The sequence below is a fragment of the Fulmarus glacialis genome, unplaced genomic scaffold (assembly GCF_000690835.1).
Source record: "Fulmarus glacialis isolate BGI_N327 unplaced genomic scaffold, ASM69083v1 scaffold7279, whole genome shotgun sequence".
In the NCBI taxonomy this organism is placed as follows: Eukaryota; Metazoa; Chordata; class Aves; order Procellariiformes; family Procellariidae; genus Fulmarus; species Fulmarus glacialis.
The window spans coordinates 50,367-78,047 of record NW_009232601.1 but is presented as its reverse complement, the minus strand read 5'-3'; the positions used below and the strand labels follow the sequence as shown (position 1 = coordinate 78,047).

Genomic DNA, 27,681 nt, shown 5'->3' with positions numbered 1-27,681 from the left:
CTTCAGAGGTGATTCAGAGCGCCTAAGTTACAACTAGGAGCACCACTGACTGCTGAGGGGACTTGCAATGACCATGCTTTTCTGTTAAACATCTCACTTAGGTATGTAAAATTAGGTGGGGTGTCCTCAGCACCCTTCCCTGCTGGTTGCAGCGTCCTCTTGAGAAAACTTCCTCTCTTTTTTCTGATATGAAAAGCTTACCCAAAAGGAAAGGAGGGTTACAGTCTCCCCATAAAACTTGTGGTCTCGTTTCAGGAGGAAGATGAGATAAAGCCACTCAGATGGAGGCCAGTTCCACCAGCCTCAAGAGGATCAAGTTTGGGAAGCTGAAGGTGGTACGTCGGCGCTTGCTACAGAGGTATGAGCATCAGCCCTTCATCTCCTGCCTGGCTGGTTTCTACAGCTGCCGGTGGAAGCGGTACCAGCGCAAAAGGACCGAGCCTGGGAAATGCTGCTGCAAGACGGTAAATTAGCTCAAAATCAGCACAGACATTGATTTCTGTGGAGGGACAGGTCAGTCCAAGCTGACGAGTGGTTGATGTCGTGGGCCAAAGACATCTCTGCCCAGTGTCATTTGGAGCCCACTGAGATCTGTTGGGTTGTTAGATTTTGGCTCTAAGCGGTTGATGTATTGCTGTGTTTCCATGGCAAGCTCAGCTAACAAATGTGTGGTGTCAGGAAAAGACCTTGCACCAAACCCTCCAGGCCAGTGAAACATCTCAAAGCCATAGGATCAAATTAAAGAAGGAAAATTTGGGTTGGGCATGCAGTAAAAATTGTAAAGAGGGCTGCTGCATAGTGCAATTCCCTCTCACATGAGGTGGCTAAAATCCTGTTCATTTGCAAAGTCATGAGATCTGTTTTCTGTGAAAATAAATACTGCAGAGTATGCTTTTGAGGCCATCCCCCTGGTCACAGAGGACAGGGGGGAAGTCATCTCCATCTCTGCTTCTGGATGTCCAGCACTAAGCCACATGTTTTATGGACAGCGGAAAAGTATCTGCCATTTGCTCTGATTGCTTTGGGGTAGATAAGGCTCTGACCACTTGTCCTTCCTCTCCCTCTTCAGCGGGAATGCGTATTTTTCCCATTGCTTGTTGGAGCTTTCTGCTTTTCTCTGGTCTTTCTGTACATGTGGAGTGAAGCAAAAAATGACTACAATAACTTTGACTGGTAAGTACCGTTTTTTTTCTCCTCTCCCGCTCCTCGGGCAGGTCCCCAGGGTGGCTGGGAAGAGATGAGCACCCTCCCCAGCAGCTGTGCTGCAGCAGGGCACTTTAGCCGTGAGCCAAAGATTTGGCTCCTTAAACTCTTGGTTACAGCATCCAAATTGAATGTCCAGTGACTTCAGAGGTACTGAGGCTCTGTGCTTTGCTTGGCTACGGTTTTTAGGTATACGTGTGAATTTGGGAGAAAGGGGAGAATCAAAAATTGTGAGTGAAGGGGACTAAATAGCTTTTCCCTTTCCTTCACTGAGTCTTTTTTCCCCCCGTGTTCCTTCTGAAGAAACGTAGTGGCTGGCCTCAGAGGCATTGCATCAGCTATCTCACTGCAAAGAGAATTGCATGTTCCCAGTCCTGAAAGTAAGAAATAACTGGCAGGGATTTATGCAAATCCTTTCCTTCTGCAGTACGTAGGTAACAGTTATGCAAATCTGGCCCCTAAAATTAAATTAAAACAGCTCAGATATTATGGGGAGGAAAGGTGTTAATAATATTATTCATCCTTATTGAGCCTTTGGGTAAAAAGTAAAGCTTCCCTCTCTCTCTCCTTGAGCAATCCCTCAGCAGCTCCTTCAGCTTTCTGTAGTTTTCTCCTTCAAAACCTGACTCAAATCCCCTTTTTGCTGCGGTGTCCCACACAACCGCAGGCAGACAAGGTGGGCTGTTGGCCTGAGTCACGTCATCTTACTTTTTGCCCAGACTGCCTTGTCTGCAGCAAGGTGCTGTGTCTTACAGTCAGACTAGGAGCTGTCTGGAGCAAGGCCATCAATTTGGTCCTGTATTTTACCACCCCAGCACATTGGGGTATTAGTCTGGCGGGTAATGTGATCATGGATTTGGGGAAGGAGGCTCTTAACCACTTTTGCGTGTTGCAGGGTAGGTTATTCCTCCCTCCCTCTTTGTTTTATTGCTTTGAAAATTTCAAAATTTCATGGAACAGGGCCGTTCTCCTCCAGTCCATGTGCTAAACACAAATACTATCATAATATTGCTTTTTAGGTATAACTATGGGAACCTGGGCTTCTGGTTTCTCTGGTCTCTTGTTCTCCTGATTGTGGCTGCAATCTTGTTCGTGTACATCACACTGTTATTGGTAAGTAATGCTCTTTGTAAGCTGACCATGATTTATAGTCCTAAAAAGTAAACATAGGGATGGCTTTAATGTGTCAGACCAAATCTCAGCCTAGCCCTGCGGGTGATCCCTGGGCAGTGGATACCTGGGGAAGACTGAGAACACGAGTGTTTATGGTACTTTCTCCCCATGTCCACCTGCGGATGACCAATTTCCGTTTGGGGGTCTCTGAGCCAGATGTAGTTTCTGTGATTTCTCTCAATGATTTCCCTTCAATGAATTTGTCCAGTGTCTCCTTGAACCCAAGTGAAGATGTGCCAGCAGTGGCTGGATCTAGATTTAGGGGAAGCTAAAGACTGTTGTTCTGACAGCAGAGAAGTATGGGACTCCACATCACATAGCAGTGGTGATATGTTGTTGAAGGTGAGTTATTCCTCTAATCCTGAAGAAAAATGCTCATTAGAAGAAGGGGAGCATTATCACTGAAGCTACCTTGACTCTCTCTGCTTTGCTGGAGGGTTTGTCTCCAGGTAGAGACGTGGCCACAAAACGCTCCTGAAGTTTATGCCCCAAGAGGCAATGTTCCTGAAATCTTCACTTTTACAAATCCTATGACATTTTCTCTAGACTTCCGATCTGCTGTCTGCTTTGGTTACTGGAAACATACCAAAAGCAAGTGTTTCCTAAAATTTCTACCTAGTCATCCTTTTTCCCTGTCTTTTCTCTCACAGGGACCCCCCAGATAAAGACAGGTCTGCATCTGTGTTTCCACCCTCTGCATCCAGAGCTATAGGCTAAGAAATCACTTTAACTCCAGGGACTGGAGTCCACGTTCAGTCTCATGCCTGCTCCAACTTTCATTTTGAAATGCCAGGTGCTGAGGATGAGGTTATGGCTTTGACTCACCTCTGTGACAAAGACAACCAGCTTTTATCATCAGTTCCTGCTTTTCTTGCCCATTCCCTGATGTGTCATCATATAGTCCGACTGTAAATTGCTCATGGCAGGGAATCTCTTTTTGCTTTGTTCATGCAGCGCCTAACACAATAGGTTTCTGGGGTCCTTCGTCCCTGCTGAAGTACAAATACATAATGATTTTATTCTAGTGCTAGCAATAAAATACCAAAGTGATAAATAGGACAGCTGCTTGGCCATGCCCACAGCGATCAATAACATCACAAATGCTATGGACTAACTGAGCTCTGAGTAGGACAAATAACAATATTTAATTACAAGGATTTTGTGACATCCTGGTGGGTCTCGGGCTCAAGGTCTGTTATTCAGCGAAGCCTACCTGGCTTTCCCAGTGGCCATGGGACAGTTTGGGTGGTTTGGCTGTTACAATGCTACTTTGAGCAACTCAGAGCTTTGCCAGAGATGCCTGTGTGACATGCATACCTTTGAGATCGTACCTCAGCAGGCTGTGAATCTGGAGTCAACCTCAGGATCAGACTAACCCATCGTAGCACATGCTAGAAATGGACTTTACATGATTTCCTGGGCTTGAGGAGCCTGAAGACGCCTGGGGCTGGTGTGTCAGCTCGGTCATATTCTGTCTGGATCCAAACATCAGCCAGTGTCCAAGCAGTGGACTTTCTTAGAGGAGTTTCATGTCTTTGGCAGCACGAATGTGATGGCTGCAAACTGTGGTGGTGTTGAGTTGATGGTTGGACTCGATCTTAGAGGTCTTTTCCAACCTTAATGATTCTGTGATTCTATGATTCTACCAGGGCAGGTGGTAGGCAAAGTGAAGCCAGAAAAGTAGATGGAAAATACAAGGTGAAATTGGTGTCCTACATGGTTCAGTTCAGTCTCGGTCCCACTCTTCGTTGTGTAGACACATCCTCCTCCTCTCAGCATCTCAGTTCTATCTGATGAGGCTAGCAGCACTTGCCTTCCTCAGGGGGATGAAACACAGATAAACCTGAAAGAATACGAGGCGTTTGGATACTATCAGACAAGTCCTACAAGAGAAACACTTCAGAGGTGCCTCTGCTCTGGGGACGGCCCCTCTAGCGAGAGTCCATTTGCTCCTTCCTTTCATGAAGCTGTTAAGCGACCCACCCAAATATTGGGTATTTCTAAGGGCACTTGCCCTGCTTGATTGCATCACCATGTCATCGTGTCTCATTTGGCAAGATTGCTGCATGTGTCTATGTTGAGCAGTGGGTGTTGGGAGGCATGAGGCCTCACACCATCAGAGCTGTCACCTAAATAGGATTAGGTCTTGAAGAAAAGGGGAGCGAGGAAAGTCATCAGCACCACCATTCATGCTCCCACTATCTCAAAGCATGCAGGATCATACAACAGTCACATACAGGGTCTTATGATGACAACTGTGGCTCAGCCATGTTCATCCCAGCAGGGCTCCTTTCAGAGAAGGACTTTGCCAGGAATCACCCCTCCATCGCTGTTTGCAGAGCTTCCCCGTCACAGCATCTGGCCTTTCACTGTAGCCTTTGATGAACCACTCAGTAAAACACTAGCAGCCTCACAGGCTAATAAGTGCAACTCAGCCCTTCCACATCTAAATAAATCTATCATTGTGGGTACTATACGATAGCTGGATCACCCTAATATGTTTCAGACAACTGATGTCCAAATAGGTTGCCTCCACAATGAATTACATCCCATTTAACATCCCATGAACAGTGTTGGATGGAGACTATCCCCTCATACGTTGCAGAAGGACTGGAGACCTTCACCCAGGCAATGTTTCCTTGTGATGTTTTGCATCAGCAGTCCATCACATCAGAAAACTGAGCACACTGATGGCCTTGTTGGAGCAGAGAGACTTTATAGCAACCAGTGGCTGGTCTGGTTTTGTTTGTGAGCACCATACCCTCTTCCTTAATGATGGCACCCAACTGGAGCCTGCAAGCCTGCTTCCATGACCTTATTGTTAACCACTGAAGCAAACACTCTTCTGCCCACCAGCCACCAGCGGCTGAACAAAAAGGTGCACAACAGTGCACTTGCTGTCTGCGCAAAGACGCTCTCCGTCCGCATGCATCGTTGTAATTTTTTCAATCAGTTTCAATTAATTCAATTGTTATCACTCCGTGAGACAATTTTCTCACCCCCATTAGAGCTATAGGTTAAGCTGAGGGGTCTAATTGCAGAACAGTTCATACTCAGTGGAGAAGAAAAAACTTTTCTTGTTCAATCTTTAAACACCAACATAATATTTTCCTCTCTGCAGTTCAACCATGTTTGTTCCAAGGGTTTTGAGGAGGTGACTCATGACTGCACAATATAAAGAAGTTCAGGTGTGTTGTGGCCTCTGCATTTGTAGACTAAGAACTCAAAACAGTGCATTGGCACCGAAGTTCAAAAAGTGGTCTCAGACCTCTATCCCTAAGAGACTGGGGTACCAGAGAAGTTCTGAGTTGCTGCCTTTTTTCCAGAAAGTGAATGTAGGGACCTGAATTCTGCTGTTGTGAACATCTAAGTGAGCAGATGTTTTAGGTGAACTGAGTGTCCAAGTGCCTGCCTCCACGTCCTTGTGGTGGAAGGTTCAGAGCCTGCCTAAGCCTCACCAGCAGTATTGAAATCAGCACCAGGTCATTCCCGTGCTGAAACAGAGTGTGATTAAGGGTCTGTTGTCTATGCTTTTGCAGCATAACCTTATGGTCAGTGTTTTTGAGTCCACTCAAAAAGAGGGAGACAGAGGTGCAATCCCCCTTGCAGCGAATACATCTCTCTTGCCACTGGAAAGCATCCCTTAATTACCGCTTTGCAGGTAGATGGTGGAGGGGAGACACTTCCACACCTCATACTAAAGAAGAGAAGAATGCAAGTGTTGGAGGCTGTAAGATTCAGGGAGATGATAGAGCTAGCAAGAGGGATCTTGGCTCTAGCCTCAGCAGTAATAGTCAGACAAATATCGGTCACCTAAACCCACATATCTATGTACTTGTATTAGACAATCCAGGATATGTATGGAAGCGGTTTGGAAGAGCCAAACCTGCTTGTGCTGGTTGTCCCTTTGCCTGAGGAAGTCCTGCTCTAGGTGCAAGCCTGTGGGACATTGTTAAAAGCAGCTGCTCTCCGTGGAAGACCATACTGGACAGGTCCTGAAGCAGCTTTTGAGGAGCAGGATGAAGCTAGGTTATTTTGGCTTGAGATGTTAAGCTTCAGGGGTACATGGAAAGCAAAGAAAACTCAAACTGACTGTGCCAGACAATAAACCTTGTCCACATCACGTCAGCTCACTGGTCCATCAAGATGTGTTCTCCTACGGTGACCAGCAGTACAACTGCAAGAGTTCCTTCTTCACCCTCTGAGGATGAAACCTGGTGATTATTATTCTTGTAAGCTGACAATGAGATATTGTTTCCATCCATAAAAAATGAGCTCACCCTCTGATGGCATTCCCAGATGTGGTGCATCATTCGTACAAAAGTTATACTGCAGTAGCAGGGAAGAGTCCTGTTGAGCATGGCCTGTGAAATAAGTGTTTGGCTGTACCTTAGGCAAGGACCAGGTCTTTGTAACATTGCTTGCAGAAAAGAGGCAATTTTGAAAGTGTCTTTTTTTCTTCCTTTTTCTGAAATGGCTTATTTAAATGGGTCTTGCTTAAGATCTTCAGCAGTAATTTAATTCTGTCTGAACTGCTCCCATGGTTACTCACGTACTGGGTGCAGGATTCGATTAAAGGAGGCTAACATGTCAAGAAGCACTTAAAAGCTGATCTGTGTTCTCTGCTGAGCTTCAAATCAGCATGATCCTGGAAAGAGAGTGTGTTTGTAGCTGGATGGGAAACAGCTTACATTCCTTTGTAGTTGTGTTTTGGGAGAGCAGAGCCCCTTCCCCTAAATCTGTACGTCCTGCTTTCACACAATCCCACTGTGTTACAGTCTGGAGGGACCTGGATCATAAATGATCCTTCTCAGTGGAGCACTGATGTCTACAAACAGATACTTTTCTTTAACCCCTGATATCTGGTGATACTGGTCCCCAAACTATCCCTTACAGTGGTTGGGAAGCTTGCCCCAGGTACTCAGAATCCTGAGCATAGACCTGTGCGTTTTCACGGCAGCGAGGTACATCTGGTGAAATTCATCACCAGGTTCATTGGTTGCTTAGGGCTGGGACTCTCCATCAGAGCCGTGGACTGGCTTTCCTCACCCTTTGCTTCTTGGTGTTCAAGGCTTCTCAGGTTGTCCCTGGCAGGGGTTTGCAGTATGCCTCATGGGAACCCTCCCCGAGGGCTCCAGCTTGTCATCAGAGGGAAGGAATGTGCCAGCCACCAAAAACTGGAGTCTTCTAATGTCCAAGGCAGTTTTCCCTGTTCTGAGATGTGCCTGTCTCTTGCGTTTCCTGTGATTACTGTGGGAGCATTGTCTCCTTTGCTGTCTGCTCTGTATTTTTGTGGTGCTTTGGAGGCATTTTTTTAGTCCTTGACCTCTCTCCCATGGTTGATATGCCTCTAATCACAACAAATGCAGAGGATATAGGCAAGGTTAGTGCTGTATTGGTTCATACCATACCAGTTGATCCTGGCCATCATTTCTCTTTCAGAATTTGTACTCACAAAGAAAAGTCATTAAAAGTGTGTACCCCAAAGTGCCCAATTATTTGTTACCCATGAAAGGGCTTTGATCCTGCAGGGCAGCCTTGGTATGTGCTTGGCCATTTCAGAAGCATTTTTACTGTAGCAATAAACACTCCTCCCCATACACCTGTCCTGCTAACAGCCCTGACATTGTGCAGGAAGACCTAGTGTAAAGTGACTTCCCAATGCAAAAATAATTCCAGAAATACCTCACTGAACACACTTCACCATCTTCTACCAGGATGCAAAAAATCTCTTCTTGATTTCCCAGGTCCTAGCGATGTGTTTGCTTGCAGAAGGTCAGCAGCTGTACCTACACTGGAGTCACAAGGTGGGGAGAGTCAGGGCTTTCTGGTAACTCTAATCCATGCTTTCAACCAATTGAGTCTGTGGTGTTTCTCTGCATGAAAAACATCTTAGATTATGGGAGAGAAGGAAGAGAGGGAAGACGTTAATCTTAGGAGACTTCAGATACCATAAGAATGATATCTCCACCTGAGCTGATCACATAAACTTCTTTTAAGTCAGTGGAAGGAAATGAATCCTCTGAGGACGCAATTCATCCAGCTGGTCATAGGCATCTAAATTAAGATGAGATGAATCACACGTAAAGTACCTTTTTCCCCCACTGACTCCAAAAGAAGCTTGTGGTGACTCATTTGGGTGAAGATGTCTGTATTTGACACGTCTACATGTGGTAACATGAAGACAAAAGCAAAGTTTCCATGAGAAGCACAGTGTAATTTTCTGTAGCAGGCTCCAGCAGCAGTGAAAAAAATGGCTGCTATCTCAGCAGAAGAGAAATCTGGCTTTTCCAAGGCATTCTGGTTCCTTATGCCTTTTGGTCTTTGGGTGGTTTGTTAAATGCCACCTGGAGTTTTGAAGGTGCAGAAACAAATCCTCAGAGAGCTGTTGCTACAAACTGATGCATTAGAATCACCCTCCTTAAGAAATTCTTTATGTTATGTGAGGCATTTTAAAAATGAGCCTCTAGCCAGGCAGTTTAGGGGAGAATATAATGTGATTGCAAATCTTGCAGTGGAAGGGAATAGCTGAATGCGCAGATACTTGATCCTGTGTTTCGTCATTTAAGTAATAGAAACACAGTCATCTTTGCTATTGAAAATTGACTTCCAGAAGAACCAGAAAGATGTAGAATAGTTTGTAAACAAAAATGAGACCGTATCCTTGGGTGGAAGAGATTAGGGGCGGATTATTAAGGTGTTGATCTGTAGGATCTCCCTGAAGAACAGTTAGGGCCTTGGTCCAATTTCTACTTGCACTTAGTTGTCAGCAGATAGATGATGTACCAAGAAGACCCTGCCATCACAACTGTGCTGGTACCAAACTGTGCAAGAAGCCAAAGAATAGACTGAGCTACCTGCTCACTTTTTTGGTTAAAAAGTGAGCTTTCATCTCTTAATTATGGGAGTGTTTGCTGTTGCTGAAGCCTGTTGCAAAGCAGCTCGTAGCATAAGAAAGCTGTGTTGCTGTCTCTTTTGGGTGGAATTAATCACTTCTGAATGTAGCCATCTGCAGGTTAGGGATTTAATGTAAGCTGATCATCTAGGCTCCATCTACATCAACAGAGAGAGAGAGAGGCATCTCCCATCATAAAGCAAGTGGGAATGGATCACCTCTGGAAATTCTTCTCTTTCTCCAATGATTATAGAGGAAGCCTTGAGGACTGACTTAGCTGGGTACCCAACTCTTAAGATCAGTCTTGCCGTACAGAAAAGCCAATCGATAGCACTGTTGGTCTGGTTTTAGTCTCATTGCATCTCTGTCTCTGAACTGGCATAGTCAAGCTCATGCTTGACTTATCAAGTCCAAGCTGCTTAAATAAGCCTGGGAGTCAAATGGATGGCACACCTTGTGCAGAAATGCTGAAGCTGATTTATGTCTTCTTTGTCTCCCCAGATTGGGACTTTTCTTGTCCTGGGCTTCTCTATCACAGCCCTCTGCATGTTATCGGTACTCTGGGGAGATCAGTGGAAAACTGTCCGCCTGTCGCTCCAGGTAAGAGGGACTGGGAGGTCTGTTTGAAAGAACAACTTGTTTATAGAAGTATTTTTTGGTAGTTGGTAGAAAATACTCCATATGGTGAGTGTTTTTCACATGGGTTTTCCTTGCAGGGTATGTGGTTTTGAGTAAACTTTTATTATGACTTAACATTTCCTGTTGGGAGAAAGGAAGCCAAAACCTGAGGTTGAGTTTCAAGCTATCTGATGTAACACGTCTCCAGTTGGGAAGTCACATCCTTTTTTTTTTTTTTTTCTTTTTGGCAAAAATGTTGTAGGTGTACTGTTAATTTCGAGCTGCCCAGGACCCCTTTGGCTGGCAGAGTTGCTGGAGCAAGAACTTTCTCCCTGTTGAGCTCCTGCCAGTTCAGCAGCTTTAGCGTTAGCACAATTTCGGTCTTCTGTGAATCAGAAGAGCTTCATCTCTTGAGGGCAGGACAGCACTGAGGTTTTGGGGAGCAGGTGGGGAACACTGGTGTCAGGTGGGACAACCTGTGGGATACTGCGTTCAGTTTTGGGCCCCTCTCTACAAGAGGTGCTGGAGCGTGTCTAAAGAAGGGCGACGAAGCTGGGGAAGGGTCTAGAGCACAAGTCATATGAGGAGCGGCTGAGGGAACTGGGATTGTTTAGCCTGGAGAAAAGGAGGCTCAGGTAAGACCTTATCGTTCTCTACAACTACCTGAAAGGAGATTGTAGCGAGCTGGGTGTCAGTCTCTTCTCCCAAGTAACAAACGATAGAATGAGAACAAATGGTTCAAGTTGTGCCAAGGGAGATTTAGATTGGGTATTAGGAAAAATTTCTTCACCAAAAGGGTTGTGAAGTATCGGAACAGGCTGCCCAGGGAAGTGGTGGAGTCACCATCCCTGGAGGTATTTAAAAGACATGTAGATGTGGTGCTTAGGGACATGGTCTAGTGGTGAACTTGGCAGTGTTAGGTTAACGGTTGGACTTGATGATCTTAAAGGTCTTTTCCAACCTAAATGATTCTATTCTATGCAGGAGGTCAGACTGCATGGTCTGCTGGCCTCCTCAACTCTCAGCAGATCTGAAGATGGAGGCTAGAACTGCCCGATGCTGTTTAGTGTCTGAGCATCTAGGTCCCCACATGTATTGGGAAGGAAGAAGTATGTAAGCCTTTGACTACATAGCTGCCTTGCAGATGTTATTTGGTCATATCACCTCTGCCCATGTGGCTTACTGCTTGTGGATGGTGGGAGAGCAATGCATATGGATGGGAAGAGGAATCGATTGGTAGCTCCAGAGTTATGGAAGTCTCTTTGAGATGTGGTGTTTGTAGGATGTGTTTAATTCTGCTCTACAGAGTTTGGTAATCGTTGGGCTATGCACTGGCAAAGGTAATGAGAAACCATCAGCTTCTCCTTCCCCTTGCAGACTCCAGGGGAGCTGGATGGGGAGAAGGAGACACAAGAGCCTTTGGGTTCCCCACAGGTGCTGTTTATTTTAGGTGTTCATGCCCTTTGAGATGCTTCACATGGCCTCCCGTTGCTGTTCCCAAAGGACATGAATCTCTTGTAGATCCTCTGTCATGTCCATTAGGCCTGCAAAGCTATCTCAAATATACTGGACATCTCAGATGGCACTTCTGTTTACGCAACTGAATCCTGCTTCTAATCGGAAGATGTTGGTATAAAGTGTCTGGTGCAGACGGTATCACAGGCAATGACATCTTTCAGTGACTGCTGCTTTCTTCAACCCTTCCAGCTTAGAGACTCAGGCATGGACTAAGCGATAGGAAAGCTTGCATCTGAATAGATTTTTTTCCTAGCACATGTCTTAATAACTCTCAGTTCTAGCTGGAACAGAAACCACAGGGCTCTGGCGAGCATGAGAAAATGATGGATTGGTTTCTTTGACAGATCTCCCTAGTTTTATGAAAGATGTGTCATATCAACATTACTTGAGTGAAGAGCATCCATTCAGTGTCAAACTATATCTGCTTTGTTTTCAGCTCTGCTCATGCATTCATGATAAATACAGAAGTCATTCTTAGCTTCTGATCTTCTTGTTTAATCTTTAGGACCAAAGAAATTAAGTAAAATTACTTTATCTGTCCAGCAATAGGTATTATCTAATATAGCATAAACATTAAATGAATATATTGTTTTGTGTTAGTAAATCAAGAAAAATGTCTACACGTCAAGTTAAAAGTAAAAAAAGAGAAAAAATGCAATTAGCCCTAATGCAAGTGAATTAAATGCTTTGAAGTAAATGAAAATGAATTATTTTTCTGGAATATATTGATAATATGTGAAACTAGGTGTTGCAGGGTGTATATGAGTCTAGTAATGTCCATGATCAGACACGTAGCAGATTAACTACTTCTCTTACACCACAATAGTTAGTTCCGTACAGGTCTAAATACCACATTTTATCACTCAGGTTTGTTGACATCAGTTTAATGATTTAGCTGCAGTGTGGTATGGAGATGACTATTACCTGGATGGGATTGGATAGGGTTAGATTGGATTAAACTGGCTGCTGTCTGGAAGATGCTCATGAATTGCGGTATAGCAGTAATGGCAATTGCCTCCTCATGGACGAGGACAGCCTTGTCCCCTTCGGCTGATTTAGGGGAAAGGAGAGCTGTGTAGTGAGGAGCACTCCTCAGCCTGGGTAGCTGGCCTGGCTGGGGGCACATATCTCTCCAGAGGTGTTTGGTGGATCCAACCCAGGTGCAGGAGAGAGGTTGAACTGCTGGTATCTGCAACAGGAGCCCATCCAAGTGGAAGGCTGTAGCTGTCTTGGGGTTTGTTCCCGTCTGTCTCCGCACTTCATCCTTTGACTAAAATCCTTTTCTCTCCTTGCCAGATCACAGCTCCCTATCTCCACATAGGAGCAATAACCATCATGGTCCTCCTGTCCTGGCCCATGGCTCTTCATGCCATCAGAGCAGATAAGAAAGGTACAGTAGCTCTGCTTCCTGCTCCCTATACGACGTATATCAGTGTGGGAAGACAGGCATGCAGGAGCCCTTTCCTCCCACACCTGCACTCCAGCTGGAGGAGACTTTTAGCCTCTGTGTATCCCAGGGAAATTAGGGGGGCTAGGGCTTGGGCTGTGCACTGTCCTGTGGCTGTCCAGATGCATTACTAGTTTGCATGCTCCCTTGCACAGTTTTGGCCTACACCAAGGCAGCGACCTGCCTTGAGATGGAGGATATTAGCAGAAGTACCCACGTTCTGAGTCATGCATGGAAATTTGGTCAGCCCTCTGCAGGAGAAAGCAGCCAGTAGCAGCTCTCTTGGTTGACCTTTGCTTGCTATACTCAGCTTCACTGTCTCAGAAGGGGTCTCCAGTCCAGTCAATCCACTTCAGACTAGTATATCTCAGGAGAAGCCAGCTGACATAGGGGAAGGAGCTTTTTGATCAGTTCCTAGTGTTATCCCGTGGCAAGTTCTGACCACCTCTGAAAAGTGTGACCAAGTAGTGTAAAGGACAAGGCCAGCTGCCAGGAACAACTGCAGAAGAGCCGGGCGCTGGGACTGGCTTGTTTTTCTCTGACCTAGTCTCTCCATATAGCCAAAATTATCTACATGACACCCATCTGCCGATGTTGATTTGTCATAAAAATCAAAGACAGAATGGGCTGGTGAAAGTAATTTTGTTTCATGCCCAGGATTTTTCTTATTGAACTGGGGAGGTTGGGGGGGAATATGCTGGGTCCTTAGACTCACCGGGTCTCTTGGGCAATGTGTCAAAAGACTCCAGGGAAGACTGTAGGTAATGAGTTGGCAAGTTTCTGAGATGCAATACCCGTGCAGTCAGAGTCTGTAGGGTTCTGTAGGTCACACACAGAAGGTCACTGACAGCAATCTGAATGAACCAGGGAAGTATTCACCTTAAGGGGATGTAACATAGTTGAAGGAGAAAGGTTCCTGCTCTTCTTCACTGTGAATGAAACTTCAAAATGTTGCTTGTTCTTATCTTATCTTATCGAGTAAGAAAAAAATTAGCATCCTTCTGTTGAGGATTGTTTTTCTACAGATGGGGGATATTTCACTGCACCACCTCTAAAGAAAAAGAAATTAAGGCCATGTCTTGCTGTAAGGCATAGTGAGATGTAATTAAAGCACAAAACCTGCAGTCCTGACTTAATCAGCCCACATGCTTGTTTTGACCAGTTTGTTTTCCTGGGTTGCACTGTTTGGAGAGAAAGTGAAAATTAGGGGAAGAAGGGATGGAAAAAGGGATGGGACAAAGCCCAACGGCTACTTAGCTGGAGGGCTGTATTAAAAGTCAAGCCGCAAGGCAAACCTGTATGTTGCTACATGGATTAACTCTAGCCTTCCTCCTTCAAATTCTTTCAGTTGTTCAGGTGATAATTGTTGGTCCATACCTGGCTATCCTTCTCTTTCTTTTCTTGATACCTCTGGGGATGTACTCTCCTTGCATCAGAGAGATGGGGACACTTGGACCAAAGCCAGCCCTCATTGGACACCGTGGAGCTCCAATGGTAGGTCTGGAGAAGTTATTTTACATCGTTTCTTCATCCTGTGTCTTGCTACCTTCATCATCATCTTCTGGTTTTTTTCCATGAAATCTGTGGAGGGTAGAAGGGGGGATATTTCCTTCTGGAACTGCATGTCAAAGGCATCACTGCATGGGTTTGCTGAGAAGGAAAACACTGTTCCTGAAGGACAAGATGGGTTTGGTGGCTAAAATGGAAGAAAACAAACAGTGGACTTTAACAAGATAATGACACTCCCTTAATAAAAACCAGAGATGTTACAAAGAGACAGAAAGTACTTACAGAGTCCTCCAGAGTGTGTTTGAAAATGATCGGCTCATGTGCTTTTTGCTTTCCAGCTGGCGCCAGAAAACACTGAGATGTCATTTCAGAAGACAATTGAACATGGTGGGGATGGTCTTGAAACAGATGTCACCATTAGGTAAGGGGAAAACATCGCATATATACGCTTCTTCTTCTAAGAGTTGCCTTTGGAGATCTGCAACTCCAGGCGATTAGGTTTTACTGGTGGCTGGGGCAGGGTCCCTCCGTTGGTCAGGGGTGATAGGGGCTGGTGGGGATGGTCTTGAAACAGATGTCACCATTAGGTAAGGGGAAAACATCGCATATATACGCTTCTTCTTCTAAGAGTTGCCTTTGGAGATCTGCAACTCCAGGCGATTAGGTTTTACTGGTGGCTGGGTCAGGGTCCCTCAGTTGGTACGTGATGATAGGGGCTGTAGGGCATGGTTGTTCTCAGGCAAGTCAATAAGCTGTAGCTATTGATTTAACAATCATTATTTCTACAGTATGTTTTAAATACTTTGCAGAGTATAAAGACAAGTCCCTACCCTAGTCTGACTTCCAGGCCACAGTGAGTGTTGTATCAGGCCTACAAAACAACAGAAAATTGTGTTCAGAGTTGTGACAGCATTGTCCTAATTATTAGATCTTTAATTACCTGTGTTTGGGGGACCCATTGCCATGAATTGCTAACATGCTGTGCAGGATGCGCAGTTTCCAGGCACTGTATGAGAAAAATACTATTGCTTAGATGTTCTGCTAATGTAGACCTTTCTGTAAGAGAAAATTGTGCCTTTCCATCACTGTCCATTTAGACTTCAGTCCTCTGAAACCCGTAGAAACACTTTGGTGTCAGCAAAAACAGATTTCAACCATAAGTTACTATCCATTTTTGGGGGGGCTGGCAGGCATAAATGCCACTATCTCCACTTTGCCCCTGACAAAACTGAGGCACAGTCCAGCGTGACTTCTCCAAGGTCACCCAGCAGTATTTAAGCTGGAAATAACCCGGTGTCTTAAGCCTCAGCCTTCCTCCCTATCCCACCCTCTGCACTGAGGGAAGCTGTACTGCTGCATTCATGTGGCCCACATATTCTTCTGACCTGGCATGAGTCTGTTCATGCCATGAACGAACCCGCCCCCCAAGTGACCTGAACTCTTGCTCTCCCACAGCTATGATGGGGTTCCTTTCCTCATGCATGACAGCACCTTGAGGAGGACAACTAACATCAAGGAGGTCTACCCCAATGACACTGCTCAAAATGCTGCGTTATTCTCCTGGGATACCCTGCAGGAGTTGAATGCTGGAACGTGGTTCCTTAAGGTAAGCGCCATAAAGGACTATCATCAACTGGATGTAGAAGAGACACCAGCTGGCTACTACTTAATAGCATGAATGTTAGGAGAGGAACTACTGGTGAAGCCAAAACTCAAAGTCAGTAGAAATTCTTCAGCTGAGGTCTCCTTGCTTTGTCCAGTTGGCCTTTAGGCTTAGGAGACCTATAACAATTGGCTGGTGGGTGTTGTTGTGGCTCCTTATCATGGCAGCAGCAGAACACATTGTCCAGAGGAAGAAGACAACAGCTACTTGTGCAAGGTGCTGGGTATTATAGTCACAGCTAACATGGTGGGACAGAGAAGCACAGCAGAGCTAGCTGTGAACTACACAATTTAGGTCCCAGAAGCAGTGTCGTCACAGCCTGGGTTAATATTTCCCTTGTTTCTCAGGTAGAAGAGGTAAGCAAAATAAAATATCCTCACCTGCTGAGGGCTGATGTCAAACTTTTTCCCTCTTAGAGATACGATTTTTTTGCGTGCATCTGACTCCCAGAGGCAACTGCCTGATTGATTTCCTTTTTTATATCTGTTTATTTCTAGGACAAACCATTTTCATGCATGGGCTCACTGTCAAGGGCAGATCAAAACCAGGCAATGAATCAGTCAATTTACAAGCTGAGTAATTTCTTGCGCCTCGCAGACAGTCAGAATAAACTTGTGATATTTGATCTCTACCGCCCTCCAGAGAAACATCCTTACAGGAACTCATGGATCAACAGAACCCTGGAAGTCATCCTCAGCGAGTCGGGGATTAGACCCCATCTGGTAGGGTGGCCTCGATCCTCCGTATCCCTTTTCTTGCTCCCCAAATTGAGACTTTGGGGTCATATGCTGCATGATTTCACCTGCATAGAGTCCAGCCCCTTGCATTTTGCTTGTTTTAAGAGGCATCATTTGGAGTATATTCTCTGGGTACAAAACAGCGTAACCCTAAGCAGCATAGGGAAATAAGCCAGTGTATATACCAACTAATGCCTTAGCCCCCAAAGGGCATCCTTTCATCTTTGTCATAATTGGCAGCCTACTCCCTGCCACCCATGCTTATTTTATATATTGCATAGAAACTCCTGGCTTAAATTAAAATACAGGGAGCTGGGAGCCTTCGTTGCCTTCCTCCTTCCCCAGGCAATTCCCTGCTTGGGATGGATGCTAAATCCATGTGAATCAGCTTATGTATCCATTGATGTCTGGGGAGTTACGCTGATTTGTATCTGCTGAAGTTCTCTTCTCCCATGCTGGGAGAATGGGAGAACAGACTGTTTTCTGTTGCCTTTCCCATAAACCAAAGCTGTCTTTTCATCCATTTCAAACACCGCATCTTTTGTTGGGCTGTGTGAAACGTACTCACTGATTTCAAGTTGATAAGCAAGGAACAGTGAATACTTATTTCTTGATGAAAGTGACTTGCAAGTTTTAACCCTGCATCCAAATGTTCTTTGATTGTTGAAAGAAATACATCATTTGACAGGCTGGGTTAAGCTCCTCAAGACCTTATCTTTATCTTGACTGGGTTTGTGTGAAGGGCAGGGCATATTAGTAAGTCTGTTGGGAATTCACTGGGTCCTCTTGTTGCCTGCAGGTCCTATGGCTGGAGAATGACATGAGGTCCTTTGTTCAGTCTGTTGCTCCTGGGTTTCAGCAGACAATGGGCAGTAAGGCCCCAGTTGAAGACCTATTGATGGGCAATATTGTCAAACTCAATCTGGCCTACACTGAAATGTCCAGTGAAGATATCCGGTAGGTTGCGGTTTCAGCCCCAAGTTGATGGACTGCGTCTGGTATACATTTGCCTCATGCGTATGGCAATGTCTCCCTCCAGTGTCCAGCTCCAGGATCTATAGGATTTTGGGAAGAACTCCTTTAGATCAAGTGGGCATCTCTGTTGCATTTTGGAAGTGAGGGACTGCAGTTCACTCCTACTGTTGACCCTGTGTGTGGCCAAGAGGTGGCATATATAATTAAACCCCCGTGCCCCCACATCCGTATTTACTTGACCAGGATCTGAGGATCTTCTGGGTAGAATAACACAGCTGTCTCCTGATTTCTTGTCTTTCTCTTCATGCCAGTCCCACCAACACTGAATCATGGAGAATAAACAACTATTTAACCTCCCGTGGTTCTTCCACAAACATGTGTTTGAGTGTGAAATGCTGTGGTGAGAGACCATCACCCACTTGTAGCTGATGTTTTGGAAACTTCGTTTCTTGTCTCTGCTGCTACCAGTTGCTTGTGACACACTGAAAATGTCATCTCTCCAATGGAAGGCTCCACATTCATTGCAGGAGTTTCCAAAATGGTTCTCTCATATAAAAAAAAAAAAAAAAAAAAAAAAAAAGAAAAAAGAGTCTTACCTGTCCAACTCTTCTTCTGTAAATACAATTTTTTTTTCTCTCTCCTGTGCACAAAACCATTGAAAACTAATTTAAAAAAAAAAGAAGAAAAAAAAGTTTAATCCTTTGGATGAGAGTAATGTTCGTGTTTTCTCAACAATAATTTTCACAGAATTTAAAATCCTAGGTAGATCCATTTGGGTAAATCCTGGGTAGATTTACAAATTCTGATACTGATGATATTCCTTTAGCATTATATAGAGAATGGTCTCACTTCATATTAAGTTTTAATAGCTTATAAGAACTTGACAAGTGACCAGCTGATGCTGCAAGCATAACAAACATGAATAGCCAGCTTCAAGGTGGTTTCCACCACACTATTGGGAGATTACAAACGCATCGTTACATCGATCCATATGGCAGAGGAGCAGGCAAAGTTTTGACTTTTTGGACATTTTAACTGCATTTGCCTCCAGCGGATCAGGTATTCTGCATTGGCCAATTATGAATGATTAATTATTGGCTGGTTGGCCTTCCTTTCTATTCTTTATTTAGGTCCTAAAGCAAGCCTTTGCTACACAGAATTGTCGTTTCTCCTTGATTCAGCTCAAAGGAAGTACTAACCTCCTTACTTTTCTTAACGAAGGCTATTGCCTTTTGGTCTTTTAAAGGAAATACGCTGAGGCAAACATTACCACCAACTTCTATGTGGTCAGTGAGCCGTGGCTTTTCTCCCTGGCGTGGTGCTCTGGGGCACACTCTGTGACCACCAATGCCGTCCACACACTGAAGAATCTCAGCCAGCCACTCTTCCTCATGGTAAGCAAAAATCCTCCCCCTCCCAGGGATAGGAAGTAGGGTTGGGATGTTCATGGTTACCTTTGGAGACCATGGGCCAGTTCATGCATGGATAAAGGAGATGACTCTCTGCATGAAAAGGACTTGAGTTGAAACCTGGCTTAGCTGGCACCTGTGAGTCACTCCAGGTATCACCATACCCTTCTCCTCTTTTCTCTTGGCCCATGCAGAAGCACCCTGCTCGTTAGGATTTGCAACTTAGACCTTGAGATGAGGGAAAAGAAGTCATACTGAGATTTGTGTGGGGAGAAAGGAAGGGCCTTTGAGGGCACATGTAGCTGATGCAAGAGGATTTCCATTTCTAAGCTTTTGAAGCACCTTATTGATATCAGAAGTTCCTCATTTCCCAAGGCCTCCCACCACCCTTTTCAGGCTTGGTCTGGTGCCACAAGCCCAAGGGAAACAACCATAGAAATAACCCTTCCTTGCTGGGAGGAATTTTTTTCACATAAACTCTCTATGCCCTATTCTGCCTTGGACATTCTTTAGGGCTAAGGAGCACCTGGGGCACTGGTCCCACCAGAGTCCCTGCAGCCTAAAGGTTACTACTTTGAATAACTGGCTTCACACTGTTGAAGTAGATTTTGCGATGCTCCCATCCAGAAAACTGTAGTGTTTCAGGCCATTCTGAGGGTGGGTGGATGTCCAGTCTAAGGATGAATCTTCAGATGCTCTTAGACTTAAAGCAGGAGCCTCCCCAGACCCTCTGTGGTGTTCACTAAAGGACAATTTTGCCAGGGAAAATGAGATGCCACGAGTTGACGTTAATGTTGGAGGGAAGCAGAGAGAACTAAAGGGCCTGCCTGTACAAACAAGAGGTCCCTGTTATATTCACTGTGATGTGATCCAATCTTCTTGGCCACCCAGCAGATCTGCTTTTATGAGAAATAATGATTTGGCACCAACACCCACTGGGGGGTGGCCAGTTTGAAATGCCCCCAAATTCTTTAAGCACCTGGGAGATGTTACTGCACAAGCACACCTGGCAGCAGAATTGCCGTAGTCAAGCAGCAAAAAAGTTTGAGGAACTTTTTTGCATATTTCGGGGTCCTTGGTGGTGGACACATCCTCCGTTGTTCTCTTCCAGACTCCGCAGCAGTACAACATCATGTGGATCCTGACAGATCTGACCTCTGTGCTCCTCATCTCACTCATCTTTGCTCTGCACTGGTAACTACCAAGTTGCTAATGGCCATGATATAACCTGATCTTTTTCACCAGGTGGAGGGAAGGAGGGATGCTTTCAGGTGATCTGAAGGGTTAAAATTACTTTTGAGAACATTTCTTTTCCCTTCAGGAACTAGAAGAAAGCCCTGAAAGTCTCCAAAAGCCTCTCTGCTGCTCCTGCTTGTTCTCATTTTCTGTTTCCGTTTTGGCAGCTCAGGCATTGTCTAACCTCAGGATTCAGTGGAGACCTGGTAGATTTACAGTAGCAACATAAACCAGTTATCAAAGCTGATGAGCTGAGAAAGGAACTGATTTTTCTATTATTAATATTTAGACACTGTTGCATTGGACTGACTTAAGAGGAAAGCTCTCAATGTTAATACTTGAGCACCCCTTGTCTCTCTATCTGCAGTTGCCAGGGCCCTTGAGGAGATCCATCCTCCTAGATCAAAAAGTCCGGGTGTGTCACAGACACCACATTTGGTTTCCTCCCATGCCATCAAAGATTTTGCCTCTGTTTAATAATTGGCAAATCTGGGGTTCACAGGACAGGCTCACTCCAGCAGGTCAGGTTGGGCTGCTGGATGCTCTGCTCTGCCACTGTTGGATGAGGAACTTGCCTGTGCTCTTGTCCCAGTGGTAGCCAAGGAAAGCAGGAGGTGCTGGGCTCAGCTCTTCAGCTGGCTGGGTGGGTGGAAGGACCAGACCAGGGGTGTTTTCTGCAGGGGTGCAGAAAACAACTGTGCTGCAGGTGACAGCATCGGGAAACTTCAGGAAGGTCCTGGGTGAGTGGTCTGGATTGCTTGTAACCGTGACTTGCTTTGACACAGGAAAGGGTGGCACCTCTGATTTTGCTCTGGGATGGTGGAGAAATGAATTAGTACCAGCACTAGGTCAGGTGATGAACTAGCAGCTGTACAGGCATGTTTGCTGGGCATCCAGGCTTTTCCCTTCCCAAGACAAAGTGGCTCCTTCCCTTTCTTCCCCTTTCATCCTGCCCTGCTCTCAGCAGTCCTTCCTCAGGTCCTGCTTTAGCGGCTTTCACCTTGCTTTCAAGGCTGCAGGTTGCAGGGTGGTTCGCAATCACCCCTGCAATGCATCGCCACCACCGTCAGACCTTCCCATGCCTGTCTCATCCAGGCCCCTGTTCACGTTGTGTGTGCATTTCCCAGGGCCCTGCAGATGCTTCTGATCCAGCCAAATAACAACCTCTTCTGGGCTGGCATTGCAGCAAGGGCATTCCCAGCCCTGCCATCAGCAGGGCCTGAGAGCCCTGCGTCGTCTTGTTTGTCAGGTTTATGAATGCACCAAACTCACAGTTTTTAAATTTCTCTAGCTGCTTAGGAACCAGCGGCTGCAAAACATTTCTGGGGCTTTTGAGCTCTTAAGTATTTCTTAGAAAACAGGGCTTAGTCACAAAGTTGCCTTCAAAATGCTGTTGCACATATGAAGTGTGGATGCTCAGACATCACAGTCGTGCACTGGAGTCCCTTCTCGGTAAGGACCTGAGCAAATCCCAAAATAGCAGGGCAGTTCCTGCCCTGACAAAATAGAAAAAAGGTGTCCAAGGCACCAGGGAGCTGCGAGGGGAACCACAGCAAGCGGTGGCCTGACCCAGGTGCTTTGCCCCATACAGGTGGCGAGAGCGGAGTTTCTCCTGCTGTGCTCATGACGATGGCCCGATGCTGGAGAACGGCATCTACAACAAGTTCAGGACAGGTGAGTGGGCCAAGGAGAGCTGGGAGTTGCATCCTGCTCAGGGTCACCTCCGCGGGGGCACTGGGGTCCTAGTGGAGAGGTTGGTGATGGGTGCCCATGCTGTGGTGGTGGATGGCTGCATCCTGGGTTGTCTCAGTCTCAGGTGCAGGTGGCAGTGATTTCTTCCCTCTGTTCAGCACTGGCGAGGCCACGTCTAGGCACAGGGTCCAGTTCAGGCTCCCCAGTGCCAAGCAGATTGTGACAGATAGGAGTGAGCTCAGTGGGGCCACTGAGCTGGAGGATGGGGCGTTTGAGATCTGGGTTTGCACAGTGGGAGAGAAAGTCAAGGGTCATCTTATTGCTGTCTGCAATCATCTAATGGGAAGGTATAGAGAAGATGGAGCCAGACACTTCTTGGATGTGCAGTGACAACAGCACAAGCTGCAACCGTGGAAATTTTGACTAGATATAAAGAGAAAAAAAAGAAATTTTCCCCATGAGGGTGGTCAGATACTGCAACAGGGGCCCAGACAGGTGGGGGAATATCCACCCTCAGAGATGTTCAAAGCCCTGAGCATCCTGATCTAATTGGTCCTGCTTCAAGCAGATGTTGGGGCAGAGACCTCCAGACGTCCCCTCCAATATGCATTACTCTGATGCTGTGAAAAGAGAGCCCAGAGGCACTGAGCACTCTTGGGTCTGCAGGGCAGGGTGGGATCGGCTGGGGACCCTCCCATGCACCAGGTTTCTGCACCCATGGAGCTATCATCCAGACAAAATGACCCAACCTGGGCTACATGCATTTTCAGCCAGGTTCTGTTTGCTCACGACAGCTGGCAAAACCACTGCAGATGTTTCGGTAGCTCACTGCATGTCCCCTTTTCCAGAGCTCAGCGACATGCCTACCATCATAGTCTGACACGGACAGGGAGGGGATGCAGACCTGCCATCTTGATGAGGACTGGAGAGCAGACCCTCCCCTGCTGCCCCTTCCTGCAACCAACCTCCCAAGGGGGCCAGCTGGGGAGGGCTCAGATCTGCCTGGTGAGGAGGAGCCATTTGCCTCCGTGACCCTGCCGGAGATGAGCACCGAGCTTCCTCTCCTACAGTTTTTCTCGCAGCCTCATGCCTGGCAGGGATCCCTGGAGTGTAGGGGAGCACAGATGGAGTTGCAGCCATGAAGAAGCTGTGCACCATGATGAGATGCAGCAACCACACGGGAGCCACCATTTACCTCTGAGACCATTGGCATCCCACAGGACAATCATCCTGTAATCCCTCCTGCCGTACGTAAGCCTTGTGTTTCCACAGCTGTATTTGACACATGCTGCAAACATCTGAGCATCCTCCAGTCCTCCTCATTCTCAGCTGCCCACGTTTCTTCTGTCAGACCAACCTCTTCTCCACACATTGCCTCCTTCCCTCCTTGCAGGTCTCCTCCATCCCCGAGAGCACACTAGCCCCACCACGACGGTCAAGTGCTGCTGGCTGGGTCACTAGGGTCCATACCTTTCCAGGGGCAGCTTAGTTTTTCCTTTTCCCCACTCTTGCCCTGCCATAGACCCTAACAGGACAGTGTCTTCCCTTTGGCTGTGGGTGAGGGCATATCTTCCCACGGGTGCTGAAGGACTTTTTTGGTGCCTTGGCCATGTAGCTACTGGGACTATGACCAGGAGGCCACTACTTTTCATCAGAAGGATTGAGCTGCATGTGAATCAGTCCCACCAAGTGTCCTGTTTGCTTTTCCCTTCGGAAGGTCTGTATACCTGCTCTGTACCCTGGGATTTTTTCCTTTTTTCATTTCTCCCAGTGGCTGCTAGCTCAGAGGGAGGAGGGGGTCTATGCCCTGCTCTGCAAGGGAGATGTGAGCATCTCCCAGGTTTAAGCCATAAATTTCTACTTGAACAGATAAGAACAACACATTTTTTGTAAATTGCAAGTGCTGTTTTAAATACATTTTAGCTCTCCTATCCTGTTTTGTTCTTATTTTGGCAAACTGGGAACGGGGAAGAAAACAGTAGTCTTTACCTGAATCAGGCTACAGACATTTTCTCATACATGAGCCTCATGCAGCTCGGTGTTTTTGCTAAATAAAGCTATCACAAGCGAATTGTGACAGGGAAGCATTAGGTTTCAGAGTTAGCTGTGCTGAAAAGCACTCGAACATTTCCAAGTTGCAATTTTGGAGTATTTTGGAGGCTGGAAATGCAAAAAGGCAGCATCCTCCTCTGGAAAAGGGCTGAAGGGGTGGTGGATTGGTGTAGAGCAGCTCCAGATCTATGAAGCAGGGGGAGAGGATGCTACTGATGGTGTTAAACCCCCTCCCCATGCCCCACATCCATAGCTGGTTCATAATTTTTTGTGGGTACCACTCACGTGGAGGTATGTGACCAGCAAAAATAGGAGGTGTGGAGTGTGTGGGTTGAGCGGTGGTATGGGGTCCTCAGCCTGTCCTCTGGTGTCCAGGTGAGGGACTTGGCTGGGACAAGCTGTGGTCTCCCAATCACGACTTTTAATATGTATTAGGAAAAGCCTCCTCAATGTGCCTTCATCCACGTATCTAGCTGCTGCTTGGTGGTGTCCTGCAATGCCTTATGCCCTGTCACATCTCAGCTACTATTTTTGCTGCTTCACAGCTAGCAGCATCTGGCAACACCATTCAGCATGTGCCTGGTAGTCTGACTCCCACACACAAACTTTTCACCCAGTACTTCCTACATCTAGTGATTCAGCTCAAAACTGGCCTTCATGGAGGAACCAGCCCTTGTCTTAGAGGACGAGCAATGGAGACTCCCCAGGTTCCAGTGTTTTTTACCCAAAAAGAAAATATTTCACTTCATTTCCAGTCCCAGCACACTGATGATTTGCTCCCCACTGCTGGATACACTCACCAGGAGTCCCACTGTGCAAGGAGAAGTCTTGTCCCCAATGAGGACCTGGAAGCCCTAAGCCCACCCTTCCCCATGGAGACACCACCACAATCGCGCAGTGCAGAACAGCTTCCCACAAACCACTTGATGCTTTTTAATTAGAGTATTTTGCTTGGACATATGTTTTTCATGTTACATCGCTCGGTGTGAATACAAAGAGGCCAGCAGACACTAATACATATGACACACAGGCACACACACACAGAGTCCCGGCACCCCCCAAAACGGTGGGGTGCATGGGAGGCTGACAGAGCTGTGAGTGGAGGGACGAGGGTGGTGACGGGGCAAAGCTGGCCCGGGACAGCGCTGGAAAACATTGCGATGCTGCGTCATCTACTGAGCGTGCTGTGGGAGGCAGGGATGGCTGGAGACTCACAAAAGCGGTGGTGGTGGTGGGGATGATGGGCATGTGTCTAAGGATGGGTGGGATCCCTGGATCATGGCAGCTAGGGAGGGGAGAGAAGCATCAGAGATGGATGGTGAGAAGGCAGCTCGGCTCCCAGTGCAGCCTTGGCTGGCTCTGCTCCCATCACCAGAGTGCCTTGGGTAGGGGGGCTGGTGGAGGAAGGGGATCTCCTAGCAGCCTTGTCTGGCTGGTGGATGTCTCCATGCAGCATCCTATTCTTTTTGGTGGAGCAACTGAGGTCTAAAGTCACTGCTGCATCCCAGTCGGATGTCACGGTCCTCGAGGTCCGGTAGGCAGTGCTGCCAACTCTGCCTGGCGTGCCACGGTGTTGGGCAACCAAGCCCGTCTGAGCTTAACAGAACAACACGCAACACCCTCCAATATGGACTTTTATGAAAGCAGCCAAACTCAGCCCAATGCACAGGACCAAGAGAGGTGTCCCACATCTACTGAGATCCACTCAGAGATGCCAGCAGCAGGTCTTGGTGGACAATTCTCACCCCTCCTGTTGCCACATACCCAGGCACGTGCTCCTTTGAAGCCTGGATTTTGGAAAGGCACCCCAGGCTCCTTCCCCTGCATCCCACCAGACACAACATGGCTTCAGCCTCCTCTCTGCTGACAAGTCCCATCTCTGCTCCAAAGCAGGCTGGTCCGCACTGCGTGGCATTGGGTGGAAGAGGGGACAACCAGCCAGCAGATTAATACAGCCAAACAAAGATGGAGAAAAGCCCACTGAAATCAAGGGCCTGCCCTCACTGTGAGTGGTTCAGGTCCAGCTGGGACTCGTAAAGAGCTGTTTTATACAGCAACACACACAAAAAGCACAATAAAATCATTAGCTGTTTCCAACCCTGATGGCCAAGCCCATGTTTGAATCACAGCTCAACACAGGCTTGGCCTCAGTCTTCCAAGCGTGGGGACTTCAAAACCCCTACGTCCATATTGAAGCTTGCAGTGAAGATCCTCCCAGGGTTAATTTGCCTGGACACAGGGGGCAAAAGGAGATGATAATTCGTTTTCCAAGCTTCACTTCCAGCTGAGCCTGTAAGTTGGCAAAGATGTGCCTTACTCAGCCTCTGGCAATCATGGCTCTGGGGGAATCCCTGGGCGCGGGATTGTCCTGCAGGTCGCCCTCAGCCCCGAGGCAGTGTCCAGATACCAGCACGAAATGCAGGATTTTTTTTTTTTCCTTTTTAATATTTTAAAAAATAAATAGAAGAAGAAACAAAACTTTAAAATTTGTTCTTTAAATATTTCCAGCATTGCACGGATAGCACTTTAGTACTCTAGCCTGTTCGATCAGTAGTTTGTTTATTCTGATTCCTGGTTAAAATGTGCTCCTCCCAGCCTGCTCTTTCCTTCTGTCCTTCTTAAGAACACAACGTCAAAACACAATGTCAAAAAACAAGCCCTGCAGTGTTCATTGGATAGCTTTCCAGCTGGGTTGGGGCTCTGTTACTCCTCTTCAAACCTGAAATGCCCATAACCTCACCAAAAGCTGTTAGCATCCCGATAGCTCTCTCTTACTTAAGAAAAAAACAAACCAAACCAAACCAAGCCACACACACACACACACACACACAAATCCTCTTCCAAGAGCCTTTGCGATGCCAACCATTGGGTTCAGGCAAACCTCCTTTGCCCAGTTACTGTCTGGGAGTGGTGGTGTCCCCTGGAAATCTTTGAGGTGTAAGATGGAGTTGGGGTGCAGGATGGGGAAGGAGAACGGGAGGTCAGAGATAGTCATCTTCGCTGGAATGGGAGGTGGGATTTGAGCCCTCAAGGTCAGAGTCCAGCGAACTCCCTGATGGTGTTCGGCTCATCTTCCACATCTGGGAGGCAAAGGTTCTCCCCCAGCTGCACGGGTATCCCACAGGCCTCAGCTGCTGAATTAGCCCCATGGCCACCTGCCAGTGGCTTCTTGCAGTTCACTTGCTACCCTTTGCACTCCTCTGTTTGCTCATGGCTGTTAGCATCTGGCTGATGTACGAGGTCAAAAGATCATCCATCTTGTACCCCTGAGGAGGAGAGAGAAAATGTTACCTGCCTTTAGAGCACAGTTTACAGTCTCTAGCTCATGCCTCCTGAACGCCCTGGCTATCAGTTGTTGACTTTCAAGTTTTCAGGTACATTTTGACCTGTTTCACCATTCTCCTTGGGTGAAATGACAGCACCGCAAGGAACACAGTCCAAACATAATTTGCAGTGTTGAGATGGAGGAACTCACTGTCCCAGGATGCTGTTGAGGCTAAGGACGTAGGGAGCTTTGGATGGGACCTGGATTTTCAAATGGCCAACAAAATCCT

At 46.7% G+C, this 27,681-nt stretch overlaps 2 protein-coding genes across 2 annotated transcripts in view; one reads left to right on the top strand and one right to left on the bottom strand.

Moving 5' to 3' along the window:
• The first annotated feature begins 281 nt into the window (after positions 1 to 281).
• LOC104082019 (glycerophosphodiester phosphodiesterase domain-containing protein 5-like) lies at positions 282 to 22,955 on the top strand. Its single transcript, XM_009584966.1, has 15 exons — positions 282 to 464; positions 1,070 to 1,173; positions 2,223 to 2,316; positions 8,124 to 8,183; positions 9,773 to 9,871; positions 12,704 to 12,797; positions 14,203 to 14,348; positions 14,702 to 14,784; positions 15,819 to 15,969; positions 16,524 to 16,748; positions 17,563 to 17,720; positions 18,985 to 19,132; positions 20,259 to 20,341; positions 21,975 to 22,057; positions 22,924 to 22,955. Exons 1-15 carry the CDS (start codon positions 282 to 284, stop codon positions 22,953 to 22,955), a joined length of 1,743 nt encoding a protein of 580 aa, XP_009583261.1.
• A 4,348-nt stretch (positions 22,956 to 27,303) lies between these two features.
• Positions 27,304 to 27,681, bottom strand: part of MYO7A (myosin VIIA) — a gene marked incomplete at its 5' end in the record, with an annotated part of 49,845 nt that continues 49,467 nt past the window's right edge. The window contains one exon of the mRNA XM_009584964.1: positions 27,304 to 27,393. Within this exon, the coding sequence (XP_009583259.1) occupies positions 27,304 to 27,393 (90 nt within the window). The remainder of the gene's footprint in view (positions 27,394 to 27,681) is intronic.